Source organism: Grus americana, chromosome 5 (assembly GCF_028858705.1).
Source record: "Grus americana isolate bGruAme1 chromosome 5, bGruAme1.mat, whole genome shotgun sequence".
Taxonomy (NCBI): Eukaryota; Metazoa; Chordata; class Aves; order Gruiformes; family Gruidae; genus Grus; species Grus americana.
This window is the reverse complement of record NC_072856.1, coordinates 131,951-154,811: the sequence shown is the minus strand read 5'-3', so window position 1 is coordinate 154,811 and position 22,861 is coordinate 131,951. Positions and strand designations below refer to the sequence as shown.

Sequence of the window (22,861 nt, the reverse complement as noted above, 5' to 3'; positions counted from 1 at the left end):
GCGGCGGCCAATGAGGAGCGGCGGCGGGGGCGCGCGCGGGTGGCGGGCGGTGCGCAGGCGCGGCCGTGACGTCGTGCCCAGCCGCCGAGCGCGGCGACGGTTCGTGCCCGGGAGCGTTGGTCGCGCGCTCGCGGCCTTCCGCCCGCCGCCGGTGAGTCACGTGGGCCGCGGGCCCTCCCCGGTCCTCCCGCCCCTCCCGCCGCCGGCGCCCCTCGCCCGGCCCGCGGGCACCGGCTCCGCCGCGCAGGCCCGGCCGCCCCCCTTCCTCGGCGGGCCGGTCTCCCGCGCCCCTCCCCGGGGCCTGGCCGCCGGCCGCCCCCGCCCGCCTGGTCGCCGCAGGCCTCGCTGGCCTGCCCCGGTCCCTGCCCCGTGCCGCCGCCGCCGCCCCCCGCGCGCGGCTCGGGCCGTGCCCCGGTTTGCCCCGCGCCGTGCTCGCCCGGGGACCCCGGCGGCGACGCTCCTGCTCGGGCCCCCCCTCCTCCGGCGCCCCGGCGGGGCCCCAGCCGCGGGGACCGGCCCCTTCCCGGCCCGGCCCGCCCCACGGAGGAAGGGGGGTGGGTGGGGGCTCGGCCCCCGAGCACCCCCGCTGGCCCGTCCCTCCGGCCGCCCCTCGGGCGTCCCCGGTGACGGTCCCCGCACCCCCCGCCCCCAGCAGCGCCGTTCCGCACGGCCGCCCCTGCCGGCTCCCGTACCCCGGCCCTGCCTCATGGCCCCAGCTGCCTCCTGGACGGGAGCTCCGCTTCCTCCTGGCCCCGGCTGCCATGTCTTCCTCCCGCCGGGCCCGGCGAGCGGCGGCCCCTTCCCCTCGCCTGGCATCCCCCTTCCCCGCGCCCTGCCCTTCCCGGCAGGGCTGGACGTTGCCCTAGGCCCGGGGAAGCTGAGGGCGACCTTGGGCGAGCGTCTGGGCAGCGGGAGTAACGGTGCGGGGCTGGGAGGGGAGCCCTGGGGATTGCAGCCGCCCGCACCTGCGAGTGGGGTGTAAGCACACCTGGACGGGGCCCGCTCCCGCGGTGGTCTGCGTCAGGCGTACCCCCCCAGACAGGCGGAGGTTGCGACCGCGCTCCTTTGGCTGAGGCACGCATCGCTTTTGCTTTTTGGCGCCTCTGCCTGCCCGCACCCCGGCTCCCGGGGCAGGCAGCAGCAGGCAGCGCACGGCTCCCTCCTGCCCGTGGGAACAGCCGTGGCCTGCAGCAGGGAGCTCTCACGTGGGCGCGCTTGCCCGGCCGTACCTGGGACTGTCCTCGCTGCCCCAGCGCCCCTGAGAAAATCTTAACCTTGGGCTTTGAACGCCGGGTGTCCGAGCATTGACTTTGACTCTCGTGGCTGGCTGAGGACCAGAAGTTAAGACCCCGCTCTCCGGCCGCAGAGTCCTGTCCCACGCGCCCAAAGCGTAATTCCTCCTCAAAGCGTGTTTCCACGTTGTGTTCCACGCTTCTGGCATTTAATGGGTTGCGTTGGCAGGCGTTCAACTTGACTTCTCCTCAGAAGTCCCACAGTCTAAACACGAGGTGTGCAAATCCCAGGTTGTTGCATCTGTGTATTTGGTCACGTCTCCCCAAGATGAGGCAAAAGCCCCGGCGTTCTGCCCCCCTTTCAGTTCGCTGATTTGGGAGCTTTATGATCGGCTGCTCTTGTGTTCCTCGTGCCGCCTTCCTGGTGACTCCCTGGGAAGCGGTTTCTGCTGGATCTGCGCGGATCTGAATTTGGGTGTTTGTTTAGGGAAACGGGCTTTTCCGTGCTAGGTGCTACTGATTTTTTCGGGGGGGCGGGGTGGGTATAAAATATTACTAGAGCCTTGTCTAGATCGAGATGAGGAGAGTTGGTCTTAGATCGTCTTAGCGGGCTTAATCTAATTGTCACCTTCGCTACCTCCGGTCGAGGCAGCGGTTGTTCTTTATCGGTGCGCTTTATTCCTGAGGTGCAAGCCCCGACTAGAGACGGAGGAGGTGGTAATTAGGTGGAGCTGAGGGGGTCCAACGGGAGACCTCTAACTCCTGTTTTAGAGGCCTGTTTGGGGACGTTCGCATCTATCGCTGCGCCCGTCGTTTCCGTTGCCGACTGTTGCGTCTCACAACACGGTGGCGAGAGGCTGGAATTGTTCCTCGCTCGTCACGGTGCGTGGAGCGGGACGCGGCTGTGATGGATGAGATGTCGTTCTTCCCTGCTTTGTCCATAAAATGGGGCTAATCCCGCGTAAACCAGTGAGACGGGCAGAGGAAGGAGGATGGGAGTGGTGTAAGCCAGGCCAGGGGATAAGCACTGAGTGGATGCCAGCCTTCTAGCTGTTGTCTGCAATAAAATTGTCCATTTTCTGTATCTTATTCTCCTTAAAAAACCCCGTACATCTAGCTGCGGAGAAACGCAGTGATGTGAGGTGTGCACCTTTTCACCTGAAGCCGGGAGGACAGCCCTGGAAGCCTAATTCTGCCCGGTTTCCAAACTTCCCTGCGGAGAAAAAGCGTCCGGTACGCGTTGCTGTGCATCTTCCTTTTGAATTAAAAGCAACGAAAGTGTCACCAAATCGTCTCTTTGAGGCAGGGACTCCCATTTACGTGCAGTGCTGAGCACCACAAGGCCTGAATCCTGTATCGCCGTGGTACGGGTGATAAGAAAATCGTCTCGTATGAGGGGACCCCACAGCTTCGTGTGCTCGGTGCTCGCCTTTCCCCGTGACATCCAGCCACCTGACGCTAACGGCTTTGCCTTTCAGCTTGTAGTCTGCGCCTCAGCGGTCGACGTCCAGTTGTCTGGGCTGAAAAAGTTCCTCCTTTGACTTCTCGCTGTCCAGGTTCCGTGGTCGCAGGGACCCCCTGTGGCAGAGGGTGCTGGCTGGAGCCTGCGTCCCATCTCGTGGGTAACTGTCCGTCCTGGAAGATGGGGAGGGCGGCAGGGGTAAGCGATCCTCTCACGTTGGCGTTGGTGGTCTGCAGCGCAAGACCTTTGTCCTGGTTGAGTTGCTGCAGGCCAGCAGGTTTGAGAACGCTTTTGCTCTCTCTCTGCTGATTTTGAGTCTTCAGTCTCGGTGGTAGACGAGAGCTGGTTGTGCAATGTCAAAATTAGCAGAGAGAGCCTGTGGAGGGAGAAAAGGAGGGTCCTCGATCTCGGGCTCAGCAGTGGGGGGTCGGGGGTGCCGAGGCTGAGGACAGCAGTGAGCTCTGGAACAGGCTTCTCTGCGTGACTCCCGGGCGTAGTTAATCAAAACAAAGTGGGAACAGGTAAAGCACATCCTGTCTTTGTGCGATCCTGGATCTGCCCCGTCTGGGAGTTGCCTCACGTGGAAGGAATTGTTTGTCTGCTCGACCTGTGCCATGGAAACTCGGCTGGTTTGGGGTAGGTAGGTAGGTAGCTGCGGATCGCGGTGAAGTGACGCGTGTTTAGGAACCAGTAACTGAGAGTGAACTCTCTCCTCCCCATGCCATTACGCTTCTTTCCCCGAGCGGTGCTGAAAGGCGGCGTGTTTAAGGGAAGCTTGTAATGATGATGCGCGTGTTTCCTTCTGCCAGGGGTAGGAGCACGTTAAGGAACTGCAGTGGTTATTGACAGCGATTGAAATAAGGAAGGGAATGTTGTGAGCTGGTTACACGTGTTTTCCCCAACCCAGCAAAGGTGGGGAGAGCCCGGTGAAGCGTGTTTTCGTGTCCCGTCTGATGCTTCAGAAAGATTGAGCCACGAAGCACCCAACTCCTCGGGCTACGTCTGGGTAGATTGCTAGAAAAGACGGCGAGAAGAGGGCTTGTGGCAGGCTGAGTAACGCCGGGTGGAAAGCACGGTAGGAAGGAAAGGAGGAGCGCAGGGCTTCGAGAAGCAAGTGCTGGAAGAGGAGGAAATTGGAGTGAGACTTTACAGGGCCTTAACCGAAGGAAAGGAGACTGAAAGAAATGGAAGGTGGCAGCAGCCGCACTTGTAAACGTCCTGAGGGAAGGAATTGAAAATTAAAGGAAGTCCCCAGAAATGGAGATGAGGGGAAACAGAAGCAGCCCTGCGTGTGAGTGCAGGGAAACCCTTGAGACTGGGGAAGAGCGCTCTGGAGGTGGCCGAGCAGAACAGAGCTGGGAAAATACCCTGAAAAGCAGGTGCTAGGATTGGAAAAACAGGTGGAATTCCCGAGGGAGAGGGAAAGGGGAGTCACTGGTGACACGCACACGCTCGTAGAGTTTGACTGGGGGCGGAAGGAGACAGGCTGAGTTGAGGGCAGGTCCAGAGAAGCTGGAAAGGAGGAGTTGCTGGGCTGGAGGTGGCAGAGGGAAAGGAATCGGAGGCAGGAGCGGAGCCTGCGTGTGCCTCAGGTGAGCGAGCCGAGCTGGGGAGTCTGTGAGTGGCCTTTGCGGATGGGGCAAAGGGACCGGAGAGACAGAGGGTTTGGAGAGAAGGTAGAGGGAAGGGAGAGGTCGGTAGACTGGAGGTAGACAGGCTGCGGGAGGGGAAGGCTCAGGAAGAAAGCACGTATTTGGGAGAATCGTCGTGAACGTGGCCTGAATCGGTACCATCGGTGGGAAGTCGGGGTGGATTTTGCTCGTGTTTCTCCTGGACGCCAGGGTGGATGACGGGGATAGTCAGGGCGAGGTCAGCTCATAGTTTAGCCCAGAGAAAAGCAGCCTTTTGTTGGTTTGAGTTGTGGAGTTATTCTTGGGCGAAGGCGGCGAGGAGCTGGGGATTTGCGTTGCATCTCGCTTGGGTGTCACTAATGACAGCGCTTGGGATTTCTCTCCTACACGTAGCGCTTGCTCAGGTAGACTGTCCCATGAGCAATAATTTCGACTCGTACATTCTTTATTTGACGAGGAGCTCGCTCCTGCGCTGCCTGGTGTTTGTTTCTGTACTGATCCGAGCTGGCACGCAGACCTTTGCGAAGGCACAGCACACCGGATCACCCCGGGCGAAGGGTTGGAGCGCTTGACTTCGTGCCCACGTCTTCAGGCAGAACCAGGCAGGACCCGCTCGGAGGGTCGCTTGGACTTCAGGGGCAGCGTTTGGGGGGAAGCACCTCATCCCGATCGTGGAGCACGCTGCGCTGTGCGAGGAAAGGGGTGGAGAAGATCTCTGGAGGAGGAATACTGCAGGAAAAAACTTCAATATGGCAGTATCTGTTTGAGTTCCAGGTGTGGCTTTGTTTTCATGGCGGAGCCTTTCAAAGGGCTGGAGTGTTCTGTTACAGCAGACGAGTCTGTTAGCAGATTGCTTCTGCTAAAGTAATTAGCAGTGATGTCATCTTTAAACTTCCGAGTAACCTATCCCTAGAATTGCTGTCTGCCTGTATCGCAGCTAGCTCAGGCGATGAGCGCTTCCCTCCCTGGTTGATGGCACGGCAGGGCTCGTCTCTGTGGGGTGCTGGGCTTTTCCCCGAATCATGTGTGCTGGGGCTTGTGCTTGCCTCTCGTCAAAGCTGAGCATCGTATTTGGGGGGGTAGAGCGAGGCCGGGGAGCTGCTGCTCCCCAGGAAGCTCTGCACCCACCGGGGAAAACAACTCTTCTCTCTGGTGTTGCTCTTAAACTCACTGCGGTCGAGAGCTGCTACCAGGTGAACCCGGGGCTTTCCCCAGCCGGCTCACGATCATCAGTCCAGCGTTGTGCCAGGTTTCCTCTCAGTCACAAGGGCAAAAAGCCTTGGGTTTGAGAAGTTGAGCTTCGTTTCTGCAAAGGAAGAGCTGCTCTGCAGTGGGAGCGGTTTCTTCGTTAGTCAGCCCAGGTGACTGACGCCTTGTTTTGTGGCTGAACCGATTTAATTGTAATATATTCTTGTCATTAGATGTGCCTTTAATTTTGTGCCGCAGTTCTCTCAACCTTCACGAGTGTTTAGTCAGCACTAGGTATTTTCCTGTCCGCCCTGAGAGGCAGAAGAGGAGAAAGCGCAGGAGTCGTTAGGCGCCGTACTTGGACCTGTGGTGCAAGGGACGCGTCGCGACGGAGCAAGGAGGCAGCGAAGTGGACAATGGGTGACAAATCGAGGAGCGGCTGCTGTAGCAGTAATAATCGGTGCAATACAATTGACGTCTAGCTCGTTCCTGAGCTGCAGTGGGCTCTTGGGTGTTTGGAGCGTGGGGCGGGTTGGCGCTCCTGCTTCCATTTCCAGAAAGGTTTGGGTTTACGTGTTTTCTGTGGCGCTCCCTCCTGCGTCCTCGTGATCAACCGAGGGTGTCGCATTCCCAAGGGTGCCCCAAAACAGTCAGGGCTACCTAGTGAGAGGCCAGCTCTCCTGTATCCGGAGCTACGAGTACCTCCTCCGGTCGAGGGACTGGCGTTTTCTGCGGGCCTGTCCCGGCTCCTACCCTCCGGGGCAAGGGGACGAGATTCCTGGCTGCCTTGTCCTCCTGCGGTCTCCACCCTCGTATTAAGGCTCCAAGCCCCTGATCAGCCCCTTCGCCTCACGGGAGCAGGCGTTCTCTAGCACGCAGGCTCCAGCTCTGACCGCAGAAGGGCGTTGGGCAAGAAGTCGCGGGATCCTTCGTCTTATTCGGGGCTCAGCGTTGGATTTCTCGGGTGGTCTTGGACGGGTTAGGCGGCTCGGCTTTCTCCGCGGCAAACGCCACGGGGCCTTGGGGTGGGAATGAGACGGGAGACTGCGGCCGGGCTCCCTTGGCTAATCACAGCCTCCACGGGGTGGTCATTACTCTGGTTTGGCAGATGTGGAAAGGGACGCTGATGTTCGGTGATAGGCCTGGGGCTACGGCGTCAATCTGTGTCAGAGCTGGGCTTGGAGATCGGCGTCTTGCTGATTGGAACTTGCCAACAGGGTTTTAAATCTACCAGGCGCGGGTTCCATCTTCCACCGAATGCCTGCTCGGTGTCCTGGGGAGCTCGGTGCTGGTTTAGTGAGTATTTTTATGTGACTGTCTCTTCTCTTGCCTTGGTAACATTTTTTTTTTTTTTCTTCCCCTAGGTGAGGTGTGGTGTACCAGATGTCAAGTTTTAATGATTTTATGTAGTTTTTTTAAAAGACGAATGGATTAACGGAGAGTAATTTTAGTGAAGGAAGGGGAGGAAAAAATGGAGCAATTTGGAACAAACTGAAATCTTCCCCCGCACCGCTCGGGCCATGGGTGAGACAGACCCATTCAGCACCTTGTTCGCCATCAGTTGTCTTCTGGGGTTGTAAAAGCACTCCCCGAGAGCTCCCCTCCAGGTCTCTCCATTAACCTACCCTCCGCTGCTTGGAGATGGTCGCCACAGAAAAGATTTAATGAAATTCCTGTCGATTCCCAGCCACCGAGTGGATACTAAGCCTGTGGAAAGGCCTGGGGGGTCAGGAGAAAGGAACGAGTAGGAAGAGGACGAAAACACAATCCGCTGGGCCTTCCCCTCCCGCCCCCCTTGCAAAGAAAGGATTTACAGCTCAACCTTGCACCAGCTGTTCCTCGGCTTTAACAGTCAAGAGAGAAATAAATAAAATTAAACGGCCACCGCCAGCCAGCCGGTCCCGGATCCTGGTGAAATCAGGGAGAGTGTTTCTGTGACCCCCTCCAGCGAGGGAGAGGAGGCGGCGGCAGCGCAGCAGTGCTGTGAGGAAGCTGGACAGATTGCTTGGAAGACAACCCCCTCCTCCTGTGCCGCATCCGGAGGGGGCTGCAGCATATCAGAGGGCAGACCAAAAAGAAGTGGCTTCCTTGAGGCTTCTGGAGTGGCTTTTTTGCAGGAAGCTTACCAATATCTTGCTCGTTCCCAGGGTGCTCGCTGGGTGGGAAGGTGCGCCCAGCTCCTCACCTCGTGTGTCGTGCTGGTCACCTTCCCTTGCCTGAGCCTGGAAGGCTTCCCCTCCCCTCGGAGCCTGGTTGCCGGTGTCAGCCGTGGGGGCACCTGCTCCTTGCAGGCTGTTGCCCGAGCGAGGGAGGCTCCTTAGGGCTCTCAGCATTCCTGCCCCAACGGCTGTTTTAAATCCAAATCTAGTTCTCTGTTCTGAATTTTTAATGTTTTTAAACCTCCTTCCTTGTGCCCGCGAACTCCCGCGGGGCAGAGCGTAGCGTGGACTCCCTTCCAGAGACCACCGTGGACTTCTCTAGCCTGCCCGCTCCGGTCAGAGCTCGCCCTGGGAGCAAGCGCGGAGGCTGGGAAGTGGTTTGCCCCCCGTCCCTCTCCCCTCCCCTTCTCGCCTGGCTCTGACTCCCGCTGGGCCTGGGCTATGCTGCGGGGCGGATCCCCCACCACAGCTCCAACATGCCAGCAGCATCTGGAAAGAGATTCAAACCCAGCAAATACGTCCCGGTCTCAGCCGCTGCCATCTTCCTAGTCGGAGCCACCACCCTCTTCTTTGCCTTCACGTGAGTCCCAGCCACTCAGCCAAAGGGTGGGGAGGGCGAAGGGAGACCTGGGGTCCCGGCCCCCCCCCCCGTGCGGTGCCATGAGGCTGGGGGGGCAGAGACCACACTGGGGTTGTCTGGGAGAGGAGCTGTGACTTGTCGCTGGACCAACGTGGGGATCTTGTGCTCTGGGTGCTAAAGGATGGATGATGGAGTAGCCCTGTGGTCCATCGGAGCGATTCGGCCTCAGCCGGACCCATTTCACTCGGTTTTCCCGTGCGGTGGGTCCCGGCGAGGCACCTTGCCACCGTTCGGTTCCGGTTCCTGGCAGTCGCTCCTCTCCTGTCTTCAGGTGTTTGCACAACTTGCTTGTCTCGCTAGCAACTCTCTCACAAATCAGCCGGGCTGGGAATTAGTTTGTGACCCGTAGGTGGAAAATGGCAGAGATAATTCTCTCCTTTGGAGCTAAGTGGAGCGGTTTGGTGGACTGGGGCGGGCTCCGTGTTCGTTTTAGAGTTTCGTAACTGATCTGTGAGCCACAAAGGAAAGTTCAAGGAGAAGTACTCTGACCCCTGCGTGGATCTCTCGCTGCCATTGATGTCAGCCTTGTCCTGAGGAAACAAGAGTCTGGTGTCTGGGGAGGGCACCCGAAGGAGGTGCCCTGCCAGCGGGTCACTGGGGCCTGGGGCAGATGCCCGCATTGGCCTTGGAGCCGGTGCGGAAAAGCCCGGGTATAAAATGGTCCCGGCTGCTGGAGAGGGCCAGACTGTAGCGCAGGGATCTCCCTGGGCTGGGAGAGGGGTAGGGCTGCTGCTCACGTTAACATTTTCCCTTCCCAGGCGACAAATAGCTCATTCACGCTCGCTCGGGGCCGAGCTGAGCCGGTTCTGGGTTGGATGCGGGCAAGAGGCAGAAGCCCAGGGTGCCGAGGAGGCTGCCGTGCTGTGGCTGAGCCCCGGCAGGGAGCTGCCTGCGCTCCCCGCTCAGCGGCCGCAGCCGGGCTGGTGCTGAGGCACGCGTGCGCTGGGCAGGAGTGCTGGAGCAGGCGGCGGGAATGGCTGCCAGATCCTGCAGTGTGTTCCTGGGGTTGGGGTCTGAGACGGGGCACAGCAGAGAGATCCGTAGACAAGACGGGTGTCTCTTTGTGCTCGCACCTTGGAGGGATTGGTGGCGGCCCCGTGCAAAGGGTTTGGGACTGTCGCGGCACTGCGCAGACGCGCTGGCTGCTGGCGGGCACCCTTCGCTGCGCCCCGGCAAGAGCTTTCCCAGCTGAGGGGTTCTGCTGGTGGGGCCGTGGGAGGCGGCTGGCTCCTCCTCGGAGGCAGAAGGGCCGATGTGCTGGCTGCTGCCGGGATGGAGCCGTCGGTGGCTGGAAGGTCACCGCGGCTTTAACGCCTGGCAACAACCGGGCAATAAAAGAGTAATTTGATGACTAGAGGACAGAGCCGGTGTGATTTACTCCTTCCAGTGACGGGAGGCAGCTGGTGGTGTCCCTCAGCAGCGTGCAGCAGTCCCCCCGCCGAGACGCTGAACGTTTGTCAGGCCGGCGTTGCTGGCAGCTCCGAGGCCGGAGGTTTTGCCGCTTTGGGCTGTCGTACGCTTGCAGGGAGTCGCTGGCTCTGTGCTACCGCCGCTTCAGGGGCGTGAAGGAGGAGAGGGAGCAGGCCATGTCCTCCGAGCAGCCGTGCGGGACACGCTGTGACTTGGGGGGACGCCTCTGCTTTGTCATGGCGGGCTGCTCGCTGCGCTTTGGGGGGCAATAGCAGGGTAGCCCTGCCCCCCCAAACCCAGTCCTTGCCGCTGTGGCCAAGCCCGCGGTACCTGGTGTGAGCTGTGGCAGCAGCCGCTTATCAGCGAGCAGCGTGGTGCGAGGCATCACCGGGAGCAGGCGCCGGTGCCGCGGAGCAGGTTTGTTCAGAACAGGAGCACCTGGGCAGGGTCGCTTTAATTGTAGGTCAGTGGATGTTATTTAACCTACTTTAAAACAGCAAATTAAATCTCAAGCAGAGCGGCAAAGCGCAGCGCGCTTTCACACGGGTTTTTCAGCGGGGAGGGAATTGCATTACTCCCCGGCATTACAAGTGTCTCGGGGCCGTTTCTGCCCGGCTGCTGTAGTGGGACGGAAGGGACACGCGGAACCGCAGCGTGCCTCCTGCGCAGGAACCGTGGGACTGGTTTCCTGCGGATCGCTGTGCCCCTCTTCCCGGCCTGCCGAGAGGCGGGTGAAGCGGCTGTGCGCCTGCTGCCTGGCTGCGTGTCCCCCGCAGCACTTGCCGTGTCTGGTGTGCTTGCTGCAGACCTGCTCGGCAGGGTTACGCTGTCAGCATCCGACCTAAAGCTCCTCCTTTGGGAAGTGAAGTGGAAGTTGTGAGGTGGGACACCTCCCGTGTCTTCTCCCAGGCAGAGAGCAGCCGGGGCTCGGCGCAGCTCCCTCGAAAGGCTCCGATTGCGTTATTTCTCGTGTATCCACCAGACACCTTTTGGTCCATCCACGCTGGCCCAGGATTTGTATCGCTGGGCCACGAACTCCAATTGATTAATTTAATTAGGAGATGCTGCAGAACACGTGGCAGTTGAAATGAACTGAGGCTGATTGTGGTGCAGAGAGAGGGCAGCAGGAAGAGGGGATGTTCCCGTCCTCCCTCTGGAAGGAGCGGGGGTCTCTGAGTTGCTGGTGTCTCAAACGGGTGCTGCTTCAGGACCAGAATTCCCCCTTGGGCCGGTTTGTCCATTCCTGCGCGTCCCCCCGGCCTGTACTGGTCCGTGCTCCTCGTGCGGTCGGTGCTCGGCCTCTCCCTCCCCCCCAGAAGCAGGGAGCACCTCCGCACCGCGCGTGGCACGGGCTCTCTGCAAACACGCTGCCAGTCGGCCTCTTCCTTCTGTTTGCCTCCGCTCTTGCTCCCGGCCATGGCTCAGCGTGGCTTTTGGGGCTGTATAAAAACCTGCAGAGTATAAACTGTTTCTTGCAATTAGGTGAATCTGCCTGTAAAACCTCTGACCCTGACTTTTCCCCCTGTCCTCGCGGCTGGAGAGGCTGGGAGGGAACTGCACCTCTTTGGGAGAGGAGCTCTCCCCTCTCCCAGCAGCGATGGAGGAGAGAGAAAGGAGCGGCATGAGGATGGGGACGCCGGGGTAGGATGCGGCAGCCCCTGGAGCTGGCGGTGCCTCCGGTACACGGTGGCACACACCCTCCTAGTTGGACCCAAACCTGCGTGACCGTCGCGGTGGGCAGGGGTTGCGTTGCAGCAGGGCCTTCGAGAGAGCTGGAGCGGCCGACAGCCCAGCCCAGCCCTCCTGTGCTGGGGCAGCGAGGTGAGCCCGGCCCTGGCACGGCATCGGCCATGAGTCCGGGGCGCAGGCAGGGTGGGGAAGGCGTCCTCAGGGACGGCTTTCTTCTGGGAGAGGGCAGGGGACGAGGGGCCGCAGGGTGGCTCTGAGCCTGCGGGGGGAGGAGAAGCCAGGCTGGGGAGTGACGGGCTTCTGCTGGTATGACTGGTGGCAAAAATCCCACCTCTGATCGAGATGTGACTCAGTTTGCCTGAGGTTCCCCGATTTCTCTTATGTGCTGCCAGAGACAAGTCTCGACAGCTCTTCTAGCGACGGGCGTGCTTCACACCCCAGTCTGGAGAGGGAACTTGATGAGTTTGGGACCTGCGTGGCCACGATGGCGAGCAGCCTCCCTCCTCCTCCTCCTCCTCCTCCTCCTCCTCCTCCTCCTCCTCCTCCTCCCCCCGTGCTCCCTGGCTGCTGCCGGTGTCGAGGCAGGGCCTGCTGCAGCCCCGTGCTCTCCGTCTGGAACACATCGGTGCTTCCGATAACGAGGTTTCCCCCCGGGGATCGGCAGCCACCTTTGCTCCCCGCGCTGCGGAGGACCCTGTTCCCTCACGTGGGGTGGAGTTGGTCTCGGGGAGGCGACTCCGCTGTGTTTGGGGCCACGAGCACGGGTGGCGGCGGGTGGTTTTGTTTGAGTACCGTGTGGTCTGTGTATCGTGAGGATTCCTGCTTCCCTCCCGTGGCGTGGTGGGGTCCCGGGGTGTGGAGAGCGCTGGGGGGGCGGCAGGCAGTGGGCTGCTGCGCTTGGGAGCACCGGGCAGGAGACTCCCGGCATTGTGCTTGCGACCCAGGAGTGCTCGACCTGAGGCTACCCTCGTGAGCCACAAGTCCTCGTGGTCCCTGGGGAGGGTGTTCTGCTTGTCCCAGCCTGTGAAATCCCACCCTGGGGTGGCTTTGTGTCCCTGGCCGGTTGTTCAGGGTGTAAAGTTCGCTGGCACCCCTGATAAGGACAGGGGTTGTAAGCTGGCCCGAGGCACCGCACCAGTTCTCCCTTCTGAAGGCCGAAGTTCAATCTTTCATCCACCCGTGGAGTCTGGCTGGCGGGTTGGCTCTGGGAGTAATCGTGGTCCTGCCGTGGGGTTCACGATCACCCGAAATGCAGACAGTAGGCTGGGTTTGGAGGGTGCGCTGCAGCGAGCCCTCTCTGCTCCATCTGCAGCTGAACACGCAGAGCAGAGCTGGACTGACGGGGGGGATCGGTGTCCCCAGGCAGGTCTCCTCCACTTGATCCGTTGGCGGCGTTGGTCACCCTTCTAAAGCTGCGGCGGCTGCGTCCTCCTCCGTGCCGAGGCGCCTGCAGCCTGCCGGTGCTCCCTTAGTGAAGGGTCAGTCTTTCTCACACCTGGGGACCTGCTGGCCGCAGCCCTGTCCCCCGGGAGCTGTGCTTCCCCTCTCCTGGGGAGACAGGGCGGGAGATGATGGGAGAGGCATTCCCTTCCCCATGGAAGGCTGGTCCATCCCTCTCTGCCTGCCCCAGAGCTTTTCCTCTGCGCCAGCCTTTGCTGAGGCAGCTCAGTCTTTCCCCTGCCCTGCCAGGATGTCTTTCGAGGATCTGGGCTGCGCGCTTGGCTCAGCCTTGCTGTTGGCCTTTCCCTTGTGCAGGGATGGCTGGCGTGCAGTGGGTCTCCCTGGCTCCCCTCCATCCCTTTCAGGCAAAGATTTGGGCTGGGCTTTGCCCTCCTGGACAGAGGAGCTCCTTGCTCGGGATTTCTGGCAGGGCTTTTCCTACCTTTAGGGCTCATCCGAGCTCTCCCCCCCCCGGCCCCTCTTCCTCCAGCAGTCTCTGCTGCTCTTACCTCTGCAGCTGAGCAGAGAGCAGAGCTGGGGAGGCTCCTCTCGAGTTGGGGTGCTCAGCTCAGCGGGGTGCCTGGCTCTGCCCTTCTTTGGGACAAAGTGACGTTATGAGCGGCCGCCTTCCCCTTGGCACTCTCTGTGTCCAGTGCCAGGGCAGGAGAGGAGGGAAACACCTCTGCAAAGGGGCTGCCGTGCCGCGAGGGCAGTGAGCAGCCCTGCCGCGTCCCTCGAAGACCAGGACGACAGCGGCCATGAAGAGAGATGGGGGCTAACGAAGCCACCCATCTCCTTGAAACCGCACTGTGGGCAAGGCCCCCGGCCCTGGAAGCTGCAGGGAACGGGCAGTTTGCCCCTTGCCCGGCTCTCCTTTGGCTGCTGGGCGAGTCCCTGGGGGCTGCGGGCTCCCTGCCTCGCCAGCCTGCCTTGTTGCAAGTACCGGTTTCCCCTCTGCGAGACCGAGAGACTTTCTTGCCTTTGTTTTCTGCAAAGCACTTAAACCGCTCGAACATTTCTTGCCGGTGCTGTTCTGGTGGGTGGCCGGGGGCAGCCCCGGCAGCGGGCTGGTGCTGGCGCTGGGTGGGACAAGCCCTCTCCCCGGGCACAGCCTGCCTGTCGGAGGGGAAGGGGAGGCTGGGCTAGGCGTGAGCCCCTCGCTCCCGGCACGGCTTCCAGTCCCACGGCAGCTCCTGGCGATGCCGGTCGTACCGGGCTAGCTGGGCTCGACGCGGCGAGCGTGTTCTTCCCTTGCTCGGGCCTTTGCCTCGCGCTGGTGCTGCCCGCTCTGCGGAGAATCCCCCTGGCCGGCTTCCAAAGGAGACGGCAGGGCCGGCTGTCTTGGGAGGCAGAGCCGGCACGGCTGGTGCGGGTTGTGAAGGAGCCGCTCCCCGCCCCGGGGGAGAGCTGTCCCAGATACGCGGAGCTGGGGAGGCATCGCCCCGGGTGCCCGGGAGGGTGAGGCTCCCACCCCAGCGAGGCGTTGGGGGCTCCTGAGCAGCACGGAGGGACGGGGAGGGTGTGGAAGAGGTTTTGGAGAAGACAGTTTGCAGTTGCAGCCCTGGTCCGGTGTGCAGGGCCGGGGCCTGGAGGTGCTGCGGAGAGTGGAGGTGCTGGGCCCCGCTTTGGGCAGGGAGGAGGAGGAGGAGCGTGCTGGTTGGCAGAGCAGGGCTGGGCTCCCCCACGTTCCTGCTAGCCAGGAGTCTTGTGAAGTCGAGAGGGTTTGCCCTCCTGCTCTCCTCTTGCCCTCGTCGCTGTGCCTGCACAGGGACTGCCTTGTCCTTGGCCGGCGCGGGGCAGGTCCCGCTGCTGCTTCCCGCCGTCCCCGGGTGCAGGGAAGGGCCGGGGCGTGGAGCTGTGCCTGGGTGCGCCCTGCCCGCCTCTCCCTCCTCCGCTGCCAGGTAGGTGCCAAGGCAGGTGTGCCCGCTCCTCCGGCCCGACCCGTCTTATCTCCTGCCTGCCGCTTGCCTGTGGGCAGCCCTCCGCCTGGCACTGTCCCCTCAAACGCTGCCCCATGCGGGAGGGCGCCTCCCCCCCCCCCGCCCTCACCCAGCGCCCTGCCAGCCCGGGACTGGGCTGAACTGGTGGCAGAGCCCCGGCCCAAGGCTTCGTTCCCGGTTGGAGCCTCAGCGAGGCTCCCAGGGCTGCCGTGGCAAGGACAGGGGCTGCCGCGCTGGCGATGGGACCCGTCCCCTGGCTGAGTCACAGCGGGTGGTGGTGGAGGAGGGGACGGGACCGGCCCCTGCCCCTTCACCTCTACCTGCTCGGGGGCTGCGGGGGATTACAGCGCTGGCACCATATGTCACCCTGCCCGCCAAGCCCTGCGCTCTGCCCCTCTCTGCTCCCACTGCCTAAATCCTTCTGCGCTTATCGCTGCGGGGGGAAGAGAGGGACAGATGCTGTCCTAGATCTGCGGGATTAAACTCCCAGCAGCAAAGCAGATTAGGGTATTACACTGGCGCCTCTGAGGGGGAAGCCCGCTGTCCTGAGCCCGTGCCCTCCCGGGGCAGGGGGGACAGTGGTGATTCCCTCGCTGTGCTCCCACAGGGCCCCTCGGCCAGGCCCACAGAGGAGCTGGGTGCTGGCCGGGGCCGGCTGGTGCGGCGATGGGGTCCCCACGTGCCACTGGAGCTGTCCCCAGGCTGGGCTCTGGGACGTGAGGAGCAGGAGCAGCTCTGGAGGCACGGGAGCTGCTGCAGGCTTGGCCTCCCCTGGCGGGGTCCCCTCTGCCCCCCGTCCTCGCTGCTGTGACACGTGGAGGGTGACGCTCAGGTGCCCCCTGTGCTGTCAGCCTGGCTCCCCCCATTCTCACCGCCGCCTGCGGTCGCTCCCCGTGGCAGCGGGGTCCAGCGCTGGCAGTGCCCGTGGGGCTGCGGGTGCAAGGGGCGAGCGGTGTTTTACCAGAGCACTTCCCACACCAGCCCCCCGTGGGTGCTCCCCCAGGGCTGGGGGTCAGGCTGGTCTGTGGAGGGTGGCTGAACACACCCTAGGTCAAGCGGGCCGGGGTGCAGCTACAGTTTAGGGGCGCAGGGCGCCGGGTGAGGGTGACAGGAAGGGTTGGTGGCAGGGAACCTCCACAGCTGCCTGCCTGGGCAGGAGCCTGGAGACACGGCCCAAGAGCAGGGACCACGGACTTCCCGGCCAGGCCACCGCCGAGCACGGCAGGAACGGCTTACGGGGAGGGCCGTGGGGCTCGGAGGGGGCAGTTAGCGCCTGCTCGGTCCTCGCCTGCTCTGTGGGTGCTGTCGGAGTTCGGTGACGCCTGCCCGGGACTCCGCGGGAGCGGGGCTGGCAGGGAGGCGATGTGAGGGGCGGCGGGGAGTGACCCGTGGGACAGGGCCTGGGTGTCTCACTGCTGTTGTGCCTGCAGGTGCCCGGGGCTCAGTCTCTACGTCTCCCCAGTCATTCCTGCCTACAATGCCGTCGTCTTCCTCTTCGTGCTGGCCAACTTCAGTATGGCCACCTTCATGGACCCAGGCATATTCCCCCGAGGTGAGTCTGGCTCTGCTCGGGAAGTGTCTCGGCTAGAGCTACCTCCTTCCACCCTTCCTCTGCGGCGAAGAGGATTACCTGATCCCAAAAGGCTCGAGGAGAGCCTCCCTTGCCCTGCCCGGGTGGGATCGGGTGGTGGCACACACTACGGGGATGGCAGCTCTGGGTTCAGCATCCAGCCCGTAGGACCGGGTGGCAGAAGCAGTGTAAACCGTGGCACCCCGTATCGGGTGCTGGGGGTTCAGGCGGGTGTCGTGGTTTCAGGGCAAGGCCTGGGAGAGCCCCCCCCCCCCACCTGTATTTGGGGGTCCCTGGCGGGTCCCTGTGCTAGGTGAGAGGGGCCTGGTGACAGAGGAGGGCGATGCTGGGCGTCTCCAGCTCAGGAGGGCAGGCTGGGCCTGGCGTCGCCTTGCCCCGTGCCCTGACGCGTGGCTGTGCTGGGGGTTTCCCCTCAGCTGAGGAGGACGAGGACAAGGAGGACGACTTCCGAGCTCCGCTCTACAAGACGGTGGAGATCAAGGGCATTCAGGTGCGCATGAAATGGTGTGCAACCTGCCGCTTCTACCGGCCGCCGCGCTGCTCCCACTGCAGCGTCTGCGACAACTGCGTGGAGGTGAGGAACTGCTGGGTCTCGATGCCTCTTCGTTTCCACGTGGAGTTTAATACGTAGCACAGGCGGGAAGCCCTGGCAGCTGAGCCCTTCACTGTGTCTTCTCCCCACCAACAGGAGTTTGACCATCACTGCCCCTGGGTCAACAACTGCATCGGGCGGCGCAATTACCGTTATTTCTTCCTCTTCTTGCTGTCGCTCACCACGCACATCATGGGGGTGTTTGGCTTTGGCCTCCTCTACGTCCTCTACCGGGTGGAGGAGCTTTCTGGCGTCCGCATGGCGGTCACGTATCCTCTGCGAGGCTGCAGGAGCGGGGCCGAGGGGGGGAACGCGTTGGTGGGGCTGGGGACAGCGTGCCGTGGAGCAGGACTGTGGCTCTTCCTTAGCTGGCTGCCGATAGTATGGTGGTGATGTGCGTGGCTGGCTTATTCTTCATTCCCGTGGCTGGCCTGACGGGGTTCCACGTGGTGCTCGTGGCGAGGGGCCGTACTACCAACGAACAGGTAACGCCTGTGGGGCTGGTGCAGGGCTGCTAGCCCGTCGGGCCACATCTGGATACGTTTTGGGGGCTCCCCAGGACAAGACAGACACGGGCAGGCTGGATCGAGGCAAGGGAAGGCCCCTGAGCTGGTTGGGGGCGAGAGCACAAGACGTCTGTGAGGGGAGGCCGAGAACGCCTCGTCTGCGCGGCCTGGAGACGGGGAACCTTTGCTGCTGTTGTTGGGGGTGGCTGTGGAGAGGACGGAGCCGGGCAGGCACTGCTCTTCTCAGGAGGGCACGACTTGAAACAAGGCAACTTCCAGTTAGATGTTAGGGAAAGACTTTTCCCCCTCCCGAGGGTAGTTCAACACTGGAACAGGGACCTGGAAAAGGGGGAGTGTCTCCATCCTTGGAGATTGCCATGAGTGAGCTGGACAAACCCTGGGCACCCTGACCGGCCCGGCTGGACCGGAGACCCCCGAGGTCCCTGCCCGCCCCGGTACGCTGTGACGCTCCTCATCCCGCAGGTGACGGGCAAGTTCCGCGGCGGTGTCAACCCCTTCACCAACGGTTGCTGTAAGAACGTCAGCCGGGTCCTCTGCAGCTCCCCGGCCCCCAGGTGAGCCTGGCACAGCACGGCGGTGCCCCCCCCCCAGCCCTGCAACGCCCGTGCAAACTGCTCCATCCCGAGCTCTGGGCCTTGACCTTCCTCCCACCTCTCTCCCTAGGTACCTCGGGCGCCCAAAGGCCGAGCAGACGGTGCTGGTGAGACCCCCCTTCTTGCGGCCCGAGGTCTCAGACGGTCAGATCACTGTCAAGATCATGGACAACGGTATCCAGACAGAGCTGAAGAGGACGAAGGTGAGGAAGGTGGGGATTAGCGGTCCCCACGTTGGGGCCCTCCATGGAGCCCAGGGGTGCAAGCCTGCATCCGTGAGTAAAGAACCGAGTGAGCCTCGTCACGTTCCCCATCCCCCTCTGTGTCGTCTTGTTCTGTGTCCCCACGGGACAGAAACCACGTTCCTCCCATGCGGCTGCAGCCACATGAGGCTTTGCACCCTCCATTGCCCTTCCCCGTCCCATCCTTCCCCTTCGCGGCGCCCTTTGGAGGTCCCCCTTGCTCAGAGGCATGTCCCACCTTCAAGCGCTCAGTACGTTGGATGGCCCGGGAGGCGGCGAGAGCCCCCTGAATGCCGCTGCTCGCTCCCTGCCTGCCGAGGGGAGGGCTGAGGCCTTGGCACCCCTCTGATCCTCCCTCTGCGCTTTGTCTCTGCAGTCCAAAGGAAGCCTGGAGGTGACGGAGAGCCAGTCTGCTGACGCTGAACCGCCACCCCCACCTAAGCCAGACCTCAGCCGCTACGCAGGCCTGAGGACACACTTAACCCTGGCCACCACCGAGGGTAAGGAAGGCATGCAGGGTCCCAGGCAGCCGCTGGGAGGGGAGCCCAGGGCTGCACCAGGCAGCCCAGGAGCCAGGGCCGTAGGTGGAACAGGCTGCGGGGCAGACCCGAAGCGCATCAGCACCGCCGCGTTGCGGGGCAGGACGTGCCCGCGTTGCCGGGCTGGTATATGTGGCCCCTTGCACTTGGAGAAGCCTGCAGGATGCTTACAGCCAGCTCTGCTCCGTCGGAGAGGAGCAGGAGGCCGAGCCGAGACAGCGTGGTGCTTGTCTGGAGGCACCGTGAGCTGCGGTGGCCTGCGACGGGCGGGCTGGCAGGCTGCTGCGCTGCAGGGATGGCGCAGGAGTGTTGCCGGATGGAGGAGGCGAAGGAGCGGCAGGCCTGGCGTGGCGGCAGAGAGCACGTGTGTGGCAGCCTGCGTGACTCGCTCTCCCCGCTTCCCTGAGCGCCGGTGAAGCAGTGCTCGGAGCTGCCTGCGTGGGCTTGGCGAGAGAGGTGGGATGTGAAGGGCAGAGCTTGGAAGCAGCCGCTTCCCGCAGCGGGCCGGGGGCCTCTGCAGCTCTCCCTGTCCCCCGGCCGGGGCGCAGCGCTGGAGAAGGGCTGCGTCACGTGCGTCAGGGGGGTGACCAGCCAGCAGGTCCGTGGGGTGCCCGGGGACCTACTGGCACCTCCGTGCGGTGCGCACCCCACTGACCCCGGGGTGTCGCCCAGCCGGGGCTGCTGCAGGGGCGCGGAAGTGCCAGCCCCAAACACGTTGCCACGGGCGCGTTTTCCATCCCGCTCCATTTCATCCGCCCCCGGTGCGCCTCTCCTCGAGCCCATCCCTCTCTCCACCTCTGCCTCCCTGGTCTGTCTGCCCCAGGCTCAGAGCCGGTTCTTGGGAAGGGAGGGCAGGGCTCCGCACAGCATTCCTTCCCCTGCGCAGCCCCAGGGAGCCGGCGCGTGTCTGAGTGTCTTTCTCTCCCCCCGCCTGCAGACAGCAGCTTGCTAGGCAAGGACAGCCCCCCGACCCCCACCATGTACAAGTACCGGCCCGGCTACAGCAGCAGCAGCAGCTCGGCGGCCTTGCCCCACTCCACCAGCGCCAAGGTAAGGCCGTGCCCGCCGCCGCCTTCCTGAGCCTGAGCCCGGCAAGGGGGGGAACCCATCCTCGAGGGGATGCCGCCACGTTCCTGGTTGGAGAGTTTGGGGTGGGTGCCGGGAGCTTTGCGGGGTCCCGTCTTCCTGCGGTGACTGTTGTGTGTCTGCCCCTCAGCTGAGCCGAGTGAACAGCCTGAAGGAGCCCAACTCCATCTGTGAGGGCAGCCACAAGCCCAGCTACCGCTCGGAGCCGAGCCTGGAGCCCGAGAGCTTCCGCTCACCCACCTTTGGCAAGAGCTTTCACTTTGACCCGCTCTCCAGCGGCTCCCGCTCCTCCAGCCTCAAGTCGGCCCAGGGCACGGGCTTCGAGATGGGCCACCTCCAGTCCATCCGCTCGGAGGGCACCACCTCCACCTCCTACAAGAGCCTGGTGAACCAGACGCGCAACGGCAGCCTGTCGTACGACAGCCTGCTCACGCCCTCCGACAGCCCCGACTTCGAGTCGGTGCAGGCGGGTCCGGAGCCCGACCCGCCGGTGGGTTACACCTCGCCCTTCCTCTCGGCCCGCATCGCCCAGCAGAGAGAGACCGACCTGCACGGCCGCTTCGCCAGCGCCGTCTCCCCCAAGCACGCGCCGCCCCGCGAGCCCTCGCCCGTGCGCTATGACAATCTCTCCCGCCACATCGTGGCCTCCATTCAGGAGCGGGAGAAGCTGCTGCAGCAGCCGCCGGCCCCGGGCAGGGAGGAGGATGCGGGGCTGGCGGACTCGGGCATCCAGTCGACGCCGGGCTCCAGCAACGCCCCCCGCACCAGCTCTTCCTCGGACGATTCGAAGCGCTCGCCCCTGGGCAAGAACCCGCTCACCCGCCCGGCCCCACCCCGCTTTGGCAAGCCCGAGCCCCCCCACGCGCTGCGGGTGCGCTCCCTCGGCTCCCCCGACCAGCCCGCCGCCCCCCACCTGGGAAAATCCGTGTCTTACAGCAGCCAAAAACCAGCGTCTCAGGCCAGCGTCCCCGAGACGGAGGAGGTGGCCTTGCAGCCCTTACTGGCACCAAAGTAAGTACCAGCACCGGCCGCCTCGCACACGGAGTGGTCTGCGGCCCCGGGGAGGGGGGGCCCTTCCCCAGCACCTTGCCGGGATGCTCCGGAAGGAGTTTGGGGCCCGTTGCCCCTGCCCTCCCTGCCTGGCATGCCCCCCTCCAGCCCTCCTTCCTCTGCACCAGCACTCAGGGCAGCGAAACGCCCCTCGCTGGCGAGCAATGCTGCACGTAGCCTGGAGAGGGGCGAGGGAAATCCTCCTCCTCCCAGCACAGAGCTGGTGTCCCCCACGCCTCCCCGGGACACCCCACAGGCCTCTTGGGGAGCTGGAGTGGCACGTGGGTGCTGCAGGTCCCCGGGGAGGGCAGGGCCGTGGCCGCGCTGGATGCTGGAATCCCTCCTGGGGGTGACGGCGGCCCTGCAGTCCTGTCCTTCCCCCTGCCCCAAGCCCTTCCCGCAGTGTCCCGCTCCCTCCTCCTCCTCCTCACGCCCTGTGTCCCCCCTTCCTTCCGTTCCCAGGGATGAGGTGCAGATGAGAACAGCCTACAGCAAGTCCAATGGGCAGCCCAAGAGCCTGGGCTCGGCCCCCCCGGGCCCAGGGCAGGTGCCCCTCAGCAGCCCCACCCGTGGAGGAGTCAAGAAGGTCTCTGGCGTGGGGGGGACCACCTACGAGATCTCGGTATGAGGGGCAGAGCCGCTCACCCCCTCCCTGGCTGGCACCCGCTGGCCCTGGAGGGACGTTCTGCGGCCGGACGCTCTGCGGACTCCAGGGAGAGCCGGACCGGGGGGAGACGGGCCAGCGGCCCCCACTGCTTTTCTCTTTCTCCACCCCTCCCCGGGACGTGGGGGGCTGACACACACCCGAGCAAGGCTGCTCTTCCTCTGCCTGCCGAGGACTGCCGCTGGCAGCCGCCCCAGCCAGGCGCGGGGGGCTCGGGGGGGCTGCATCCTGCAGCCCGGCGCCCTGGCACCATCTCGGCTGGGCCAGCCACTTGTGGGCCTTGTGCAATCAATCGCTCGCCTAGCGTGGTAGGAATGGATTGTTTTTAAACCAGAATACTTTTTTTTATTATTATTGTTACGGATTCTATTTTTTTTCTGAGTTACCAGGTGTGTGTATATATAAATATCTATATATATAAATATAAATATTAAAAAAAAAAGGCAGAAATTATATATCTTACCCAGAGAGAGGAAGAAACTACCCGTTCCCTGCCCAGGACCTGGGCCCCCACCTTGTCCTCCCCACCCCAAAGGAGGGGTGTGGGGCCAGGGCCGCCCCCTGCGTTCGTGGGATGAGCTGGGGCAGACGCCCGGTGTCGCGCTCCCACCCGAAGCGTGGCCGGCAGGGCCGTGGGGTGGCAGGCGTCCCACCGGGGTGCCTTGTCCCCCCGCCAAGCCCTGCCGAAGGCCGAGGTGCTTTCAGCCGAGGACGCTCTCCTCCCTGGTTCTTTGCTTGTGAAGCCTCCGGCCCTCCCTGCCGGGGCAGCTGTGGCCCAGGGAGGAGGAAGGGCTCAGGGGCAGCCCCCTCCCCGTGCACCTCCCCAAACCCAACCGGAGCTGGCACGTGCTGGCTGGCATGGAGAAACACTCGCGGGCTCCAGCCTTTCCCCACCTGCGGTTTTTGCCCTTTTTTTAATGTTTCCCCAGGGTTTGTGTTGGTTGGGGGTGGGCTGTTTTTGTTGTGGTTTTGTTTTTTTAAATGGGTCTGAAATGGGTTTAATGGGTTTCTTGCTGTCACACTGGTGTTTTTATTTCCGTTCGGGGAAGAGGAAGGCCAGCGGGGCATATCCCCGTAAAGCAATATTTTCTCACCACATGCCAAAAAAAAAAGCAGCCAAGGAGCCCAGCGCTCCCTGTCCCCCTGCCCAGGCAAACCAACCCCCGCGGGGGCCCGCAAAACTTCA

The 22,861-nt window shown here is 63.1% G+C and overlaps 2 protein-coding genes across 2 annotated transcripts in view; one reads left to right on the top strand and one right to left on the bottom strand.

The window, feature by feature from the left end:
* The window catches only part of TIMM10 (translocase of inner mitochondrial membrane 10), a 46,314-nt gene that overhangs the window by 22,195 nt on the left and 1,258 nt on the right, over window positions 1-22,861 (bottom strand). The window lies entirely within an intron of this gene.
* Window positions 33-22,543, top strand: ZDHHC5 (zinc finger DHHC-type palmitoyltransferase 5). The gene is made up of 12 exons (XM_054829004.1): window positions 33-151; window positions 6,878-8,252; window positions 16,222-16,343; window positions 16,799-16,956; window positions 17,071-17,243; window positions 17,357-17,459; window positions 17,964-18,055; window positions 18,165-18,297; window positions 18,713-18,836; window positions 19,813-19,925; window positions 20,092-20,972; window positions 21,474-22,543. The coding sequence occupies exons 2-12, from the start codon at window positions 8,149-8,151 to the stop codon at window positions 21,637-21,639; spliced, it is 2,169 nt and encodes a 722-aa protein (XP_054684979.1). The 5' UTR covers window positions 33-151; window positions 6,878-8,148; the 3' UTR covers window positions 21,640-22,543.

What these genes read in the sequence shown, in the direction of transcription:
- ZDHHC5 (XM_054829004.1), top strand. Translation starts at nt 8,149, where the DNA reads ATGCCAGCAGCATCTGGAAAGAGATTCAAACCCAGCAAATACGTCCCG. An exon ending in ACCCTCTTCTTTGCCTTCAC is followed by an intron (nt 8,253 to 16,221) that starts GTGAGTCCCAGC and finishes TTGTGCCTGCAG; the next exon opens with GTGCCCGGGGCTCAGTCTCT. An exon ending in TCTGCGACAACTGCGTGGAG is followed by an intron (nt 16,957 to 17,070) that starts GTGAGGAACTGC and finishes CCCCACCAACAG; the next exon opens with GAGTTTGACCATCACTGCCC.